Here is a 7,695-nt window from a genome sequence, read left to right as displayed (position 1 = left end):
GCCCCCCTCCTCCCCTCTCCTACTCCCTGCCCCTCCCCTAAAATCTGTAATGACGAGGTAGTGAAAAGCAGGGAAAGATTGATAATCGGCCTCATTATTACTAGCATTATATATAATTATAGCAAAACCTCACTCATTTGGATCAATTGAGAGAAAAATCAGTCTAAATTCGTGACAAGTTGGCAGATTACTTTTAAATTAGAATTTTATTACTTCTAAGTAACACACGTGAATAGTTTGTGTTTCAAGTACCACAAGCTAATGGTTACTAAGTGGGGATTTTATAAAACCTGCTTTAAAAGACTCTTTTGTAATTAACACCCCGTTAATATGCTAATGACGCTCCTACTATGCTTTCTAAATTGTTGAAAACAGATGCACCTTAAATGGGCTCAACACCTCTCGGATCATCTCAGCTGCTTAACAACCTTTTCTCCTTATTATTTTTTGTGAATGAGCAAATACAAATTAGTTCATACCATGACCCATTTAATCACAATTCCAAATTAATTATGCTATAAATTAATAAGCCCATATTGTTTTTGTTTAGAAATCGGACTTTTAGGACTTAAAGGACCATCTCATTTCATAGAAGAGGCAATCATCTCAGGGAGGTTGAGAGATTTGCTCAGGGCCACACAGCACAGCACAAAAATCACTAGCTCTTTCAGCTCGTGGGTCTGAGTACACACTAGCCACTATGTCAGGCCTGACACTCACAGAACTCTATAAATATGTGCTATTATTTCCATGGCAATTACTGGTACTGATTTAATCAAACTATTTTTTGGATGCTGATTTTGTGCCTGGCCCCAAGTTCAGCATGACAGACAAGCAGTCCCTCCCTGGAGGCTGCAGCTGCACACAGACCTGTCTGCCTGGGAGTGATCCGCAGATCAGGACTCAGCCCCTTCAGACAGACAGGAAGCAGGTTCAGCAGGACCCCAGGGCTTGCCCTGAATTACTGCGACCCAGGACCCAAGTTGAGCCTCTGGCGGTGCCTGCCTTGGCCTGTGCGCCCCTTTCCCACCCAGGACCAGGTCACAAGGCTGGCTGGTGCAGATGAACGGGATGCCGTTGCTAACAAACGAGAGGCGCCTGGGGGTCCCCTTCAGAGGAACCGCCTGTCCCTCTGCACCCGTTTCACGTGCTGGCACCCCCTGTGCCCACTGGGCCACCGAGACGTGCCCAGGAGGCTCTCAGTGCTGGAGTCCTTGAACACCACACCGCCCTGCAGCGCCATGAGCCACCTCCTGCGGCGACATTCCCTTTGGGTGATGTACACAGCGCTGTCTGTTCTAGATCCTCAAGACCGAACTTCTCTGGATCTACTCACACCCACCCCGAGAAAAAATGTCACAAGTCACTAATTTCCAGATGTTTGGGGGCTTCTGATGGCAGCCCATCTCTGCACTCCTGCAGGGCAAGGACTCGCCAGTCAAGTCATGCCACACAGCCTGGCACGCCATGCCGGTGAGCGGCTGGCAGGGGTCCCCGCGGGCCTTCTCCTGACCTTCTCCTGGGCTCCCACCTTGCTGGGGCTGACCAAGCACAGCAGCTCTGTGCGCCACACCCTCCAGGAGGGGGCTTCCACACGACACTGGTGACAGGCAAAGTGAACAGGGGACAAGGGAGGTGCCGAGGCACGGAAGGACCCCAGGCCACCAGCCTGGGAGAAAACACCCCAGATGTCTGTTAGGCAGTTCCCCCCCCCCCATCCGACTTCTCATAGGAGCCTTTTGAATTGAAGATCACGGACTTCTCCGTCCTTGACATCCGGATACCAAATACGAGATCTCGTCAGGAGTTTAGCATGACCTTTAACCTAGACCTCCCCCTGCCCACAGCACCCACCCACAGTGGTGGACAAGAGGGAGCAAGGATCTCCAGGTCCCTAGATGGCAGAGGGGGAGAGGCCTGGTCCGGACTTGCCAGGTCCCTGGCCTGGGGCCCCAGTCTCCTGAGAATCACAGGTTGGAGGTTCCTGGTAAAGGCCCCTGAGCATTGTCCGGGGAGAATTTGCTAAAGTGGGGTTTTCTGAGACGGGCCCCGTAGAGCTCCATTCCCTCCACTTTGCCAGCATTGCAGGGCACTGGCGGCACACTGAGAACGGGCAGCCCCCTCTAGACAAAGCCGACAGGCGGAACTCTGGCTGAATTTAATACCAGCCACCACATTTTCACAGAAAGAGAGCAAGCTTTATTACATGTTCACCATCGCCCAGGCTTTTAAAAGTTTAGTCCCCGTGCCGTAGAAGGCCATCCCTCTGCCCGTGGGGGGCACTGGGAGGACTGTCTGTGGCTCAGCCCCTGCTCCTCTTCCTGTCATCTCAGGTGGCCCCAAGAGGACCAGGAGAATCCAGTTTGAGGACGGAGAACAGCCACAAGTCCTGGGTGAGCCCATCTGCCTTCCCAAGTGTCGTTACCTGTAACCGATGGGTCAGACCAGAAGACCACAGGCCCTGACCAGCTCCCAACAGGGAGCGGGCCGCACGGGTCAGAGCGGAAGGGCTGGGATCACTGCCAAGGAGGGCAGTCAGGAAGCCTGCTCCTCGGCCCGGGGCAGCTCTCCTCCTGGGGCACAGCCTGAGAGGTCCGCCTGCCCTTCCCAGGAGACTGAGCACGGGGCAGGGCGGGAACAGGGTTCTGCCTGTTAACACAAGGCGCCGTCCAACTGGGAAAGCGCCCAGCCTTGTGGAGGGCCCAGCGCTCGCCAGTGTCTGTCCCTTTTCAGCAATTACCTGTGTTCCAAAGACAAAGGGACCACGGGCGTGAGGAGTGCAGGGACGCGGAGCCCCCCGAGGTGGGTCTGAGGCTCTGCCCCACAGGCCTGGCTGAGGCTGCCCGGGCTGGAGCGGCTCTTCCTCACCAGTGAGGTCTCCTGGGCAGAGAGGCTCAGCCTCCCTGCCATACATCCTCATCCTCATCGGTGCCTGGGGTCCTCGTCGGTGCCTGGGGATGGTGGTGACAGAGTCTGACCTCCCATGTGCGTGTTAAATGAGATGAGCACCAATCCCTGGAGTGCTTGGCAAACAGTAGGTGCCCAATAAATGTTAACCGCTGTTTTTCACTCTTTTGTGAGGATCACTGAGCCCAAACTGAGTTGGCCCGTGAGAGCCACCTAAACCCAGGCGTTTGGGAAAACAGACTTCCAGTCCCTGGGCCTCTGTGTCCTCTGGTTTCCTAAAACAAGAGCAAACGCCATCTTCCTCGCCAGCCAGACACCAGGGCTGGTGACAAAGTTCACAGATCCAGAGGCCACAGCGGAGGGAAGGAGAAGGCAGGCCACCTGGACTCCTCCGTGGCACGATTCTCCTTTCAGTTGCTCCTCGGCTCTCCTCTCTTGTCAGATTGTAAATGTTTCAGAAAATAGTTCATACTAAATATGCTCCTTCCTAAATCTCATAAACAGTCACTCCTTCCTACATAAACCCTGACGCCCCAGGTATGTCCCAATTCGCCACCCACACATCTGCGGAGGGAAAGGTGTGCTGTAGCAACGCAGGCCTGCGCACACGCGTGTGAGCCGGCACTGCCGTCCGACCCTCCGCTGCAGCTGTCCCCAGGTGGAAGAGGGTCAGCAGGGAATCATGCACATCAGTGGAATTCTGCGAGGTCACTGTTGCTCCTGGGTAGCTCCTTGCTCCTCTGCTTTGTCTCTGTGCCAGGCCACTGTGTGTGCAGCGCTGAGGACGGATCCTGTGGTTGGATGGGAGCTCCAGACCCCCCAGGGGCACCCCACTGACCCAGCTTTGCAGAGCAAGCATGTCACCCACAGAAGCACTGAGAGGTGGCTCAGCAGAGCACAGCCCCCAGCCTGCCTGGTCCCCATCCTGGGCCGTGCCATTTCTACTCGGAGGCCTGGCTGAAGTTCTGTGCCTCCCGCTGCCCTGCCATCCTCCTCTGAACAGGACCACAGGAAGGACAGTGATCCTGCCTGCTCCTGGGGTTGTGCTGAGGATTGATGTGGAGACACTGGCTGAGTGCTTGTGTCTGGGGCCAGTGTTTGTGTTTCAGGATGCTGGTCAAGGAAGCAAGGCCGGCCCCTCGGCTGACCGCCTTCTGCCCTGAAGCTCGGGGCACCGATTAGGGTTAGGGTTAGGGTTAGGGTTAGGGGCTACAGGCACTTCCTCGCCCCAGGAGAGCAGGCCTCTTACCAAGCAGCCCGGGTGTAGCCGCACAGGAGAGAGGCTCCCCACCAGCAGGCAGGTGCTGAGTGGGGAATGTGGGCACCCGTGTGGGCCACTGGGGCCCAGCACCCACGAGCCTCGGGCCACCTTGACCAGTCTCTTGGTGGTTGGTGGGTAATTCTGGGGCACCTGGTAAGCACAGCCCAGTTACCTCCACGGGTGACTTTGCTTCCCCGGGGGATTCTCACGGGGTTCCTCTGTGGCTCCCCTTGCGTGTGTGGCCCGGGCAGGAGCTGTCTACCAAGTCATCAGGAGCACAGCACAGCTTGCAGCATCGGGGCAAGGATGGTGAGAGGCTGTGGGTGACCTCCGCTCTTGTCCTCAGCACCCCGGGCCTGCCACAGGCCTTGTCCTTCTCCTCAGCTCTGCAAGGCCTCAGGCCTCCCTGACTTGGGGTAGAGACCTTCGGGTCTGTGTTTAGCCTCCTCTTGACTGGCGCATGCAAACAAAATGGAAAATATCAACAGACCCAAACAAGATGACTATCCTCCCCCTGGGGGTCAGGGAGGACTGCCTCCGAGGAGCCCTCAAACAGCCTGCAAGGCCTTTCCCTCCTGCCCCAGGGACAAAACTGCTTCTTGAGGCTGCACCTTGGGTCTGCTCTCCGAAACCTCATTGCAGCAAACACTGGAGCCCCACAACTATGAGAATCTGAGCCACAAAATATGTGGGTCAAAAGATGAGGATTTAATTGTATTTTTCCAGATCCCTGTTTCATTATTCTACAGTGACATCCGCCTTTACATTTATTTGCTTGTTTGTATGTGAGTGGGACGGAAGGAATGGAAACCTGACACCAATGTATGGACGGCTCTGCAGCAGCCCTCCCCCAGGGCCAGCTCCCCTCACACTCCCCCAAAACCAAGCCTGCAATGATGAATCCCATTTTAGAGATGAAGTCAGTAAGGCCCAGAAAGGTCTGGAGCTTGCCTAAGGTCACACAGCTAAGTGAAAAGCTGGGAACCAGACAGCGACTCAGCGCGCGCTCTCTCTCTCCTCTCCTGTTCTCTTGCTCGCCTGCTTGAGTGAACACACACACACACTCTTCACTTGTTTAGAGATTTCCCAGGGCTTTTGTTCTGGTAAACATCAGCAATGTTGATTTGTTNTCTCTCTCTCTCCTCCTCCTCCTCCTCCTCCTCCCTCCCCTCCCTCCTCTCTCTCTCTCTCTCTCTCTCTCTCTTCTCTCTCTCTCTCTCTCTCTCTCTCTCTCTCTCTCTCTCTCTTTCCCTTTACTACATCAATTTAAAGCAATAGCATCATAAGTTTGTGAGAGGCTTTTCTGCAACTCAACCCTCTGTGGTCCCAGACTGGTCCCTGACTTCCACAAGTCTGGGATTACACATCTAAAGGACAAAAGGACAGGGCACTCTGCAGCCCTTGGAGGCTAATGTTTCAGGTCCCCGGCAGCCCCAGGGCTTTAGAGTGGGCTTCCTCTCCTACACCTATCTACTTGACCCTTTTTCTCACCTCCACTGCCTTGCAGGATCAAACGGCCTTGGCGGGCTCAAGAATCTGCCTGAGGATAAGTCTGCTCCTCCAACAGTCAGACTCAGAGAGGCCCAGGGGAAGAAAGCCTGAGCTCTGGATGGGGCGAAGAGGGAGTTAGGAAGAGTCCAGCGAAAAACTGAGACCAAGTGTCCAGGACGCAGAACTGGCCTCCACGCTCCCAGGTCTCGGACTGGCAGGGATAAGAGGAGGCTGCCTCCCACGGGGCGGGCGCATGCCATGCTGCTCACTTTCAGAGCTGCCCCAGCCTGGGAGGCAGACAGGCCTCCTCGATGGGCCCTTCCAGGGCCGGACTCCATGCTTGCCTGAAGGACTGAGCAACGCCCCAGCCTACTACCCCAGGTCAGGAGCCACGTCCACCCTACAAAGTGGGCTGGGTCCACCCAGCAACGCGGGCCCAGCAACTCGGGCAGACCTTATCCCCTTATCCCCTGCTGGTGAACCGGCCGGCTGTCCAGAGGAGGGCAGGGGGCAGGAACTTTTCAGTTCTCAAGACCTTACAAAAATATCTGTCCTGGCGCCCAGATCCATAAGGGGAAAGCTCCCCCTTGGCTCCCAAATGCCAGCTACGTGCCACCGCCTGCCACTGTGACACCAGAGGCCAGCTGGTCAGCTGTTGGCTCCCTTTGCAGGAACTGGGAGGCTGTCCCTGAATGAGAGACCCTTCGCAGGGGTGTGCCTGGGCCTGGAGGAAGACTGTGCACCCAGTCTCTGGAAGCTTCTGCAAGAGTGCCCTGGCTGCCCCGCCTGGTGTGGCCACTGGAGTCTTCAGCTTGCCTGTTGTCTCCTGTGAGAGCTCAGACCCCCTCCCCAGAGCTGACCCCCCAGAGTGGCAGCGGCAACCTCCCTAAGGAATGGGGGTGGGCAGCCGCAGGGGGAAGAGAGGAGCCATTAGCAAGTCAAAGGGAGAAGAGTGGCAAGTTAAAGGGCTGTTTTCTTTTTGAAAATCCAATTATAGTGAAAGCCTCTTTCAACTGGAACAACCGGCGACAGGGGCCAAGCCCTCCCACTCCCACCTTCCCGGCTCCAGATTAGATGAGGGGTTTGAGGGAGCCGCGTCCCTGGCTCCTCCACCGCCGTCCCCACACACACATGTGGGGTATGACAATGCTCTTCTCGATCTTTGTCTCAGAGCGTCCCCGCTAGACGCTGTCCTTGGGCTGCCCCCAGCCCTCAGGCTGCAGGCTAACGTCTCCTCGGCTGCGGACCCTCGCTCCCCATCCGGCCGCGCACTCGGGCACAGGCTGCACAGCTCCGGGTAAACACAGGCGCCCTCCTTCTGCCCAGCACCGGCCCTTCCGTCCTCCCTGCCCCCCAGGGCAGGTCCCGCCGCCGAGGCCGGCCGACTCACCTCCAAAGCCTGCAGGAAACTTCATGAAGTGAGGGTAATTCCCATACATGTTGATCCTCAGTTCATCCTCCGCCTGCGCCCACGGAGGATCACGCCCCTCGGGCTCCGCACAGCCCGCGGTTTCAACTTGGGCTCGCGCGAGTGGCCATCGCCTGCGAGCCGCCGGAGCAGGGCTGGGCCAGCCCGCGGGATTAGTCAGGCATCTGCCCCCGGAGCGCAGGTCCACATGGTGCGCCGAGCGGCGGCAGCTGGTGCCTGTCAGTAATCGCGCGTAAAGCCGCGCGCTCCTGCTCCTGCCGCCGAGACCCTGTTGCTAGTTTGATTAACTCGGGCGGGTTGTGCTGCGACTCAGCTCCCAGCCGTCCCCAGAGGTCCCCGCCGGTGGCGCGATCTATTATCCGGTAACCAATCGACGTGTGGCCGCCCCAGTGGGTCAGGAGGGGGAGGGGCAGGCCAGGGAGACCCTTTGGGCGCCTTTTCCTCCACTTGCACCCACAAAAATCAATGGGGCTTTATTGAGATGCGTGTTCCCACGCCGGCTCCGCCGCACTCGGTGCTGACGGGCGGGGGTGGGGCGGAGAACAGGGCCCTTTGATGAGCACCGATCAGAGAAGCGGACTCGGCCCAGCTGTGGAGAACCGGAACC

The 7,695-nt window shown here is 57.1% G+C and overlaps 1 protein-coding gene across 1 annotated transcript in view; it reads right to left on the bottom strand.

The window, feature by feature from the left end:
* Rxrg (retinoid X receptor gamma) overlaps positions 1–7,461 on the bottom strand; it is a 36,298-nt gene extending 28,837 nt beyond the window's left edge. Inside the window, exon 1 of the mRNA XM_048810099.1 lies at positions 7,050–7,461. Coding sequence (XP_048666056.1) covers positions 7,050–7,098 — 49 coding nt within the window. The 5' untranslated portion in view covers positions 7,099–7,461. The remainder of the gene's footprint in view (positions 1–7,049) is intronic.
* Between the last annotated feature and the right edge of the window lie 234 nt (positions 7,462–7,695).

Source organism: Marmota marmota, unplaced genomic scaffold (genome assembly GCF_001458135.2).
Source record: "Marmota marmota marmota unplaced genomic scaffold, marMar, whole genome shotgun sequence".
NCBI lineage: Eukaryota > Metazoa > Chordata > Mammalia > Rodentia > Sciuridae > Marmota > Marmota marmota.
This window is presented reverse-complemented; position numbering and strand designations above follow the sequence as displayed.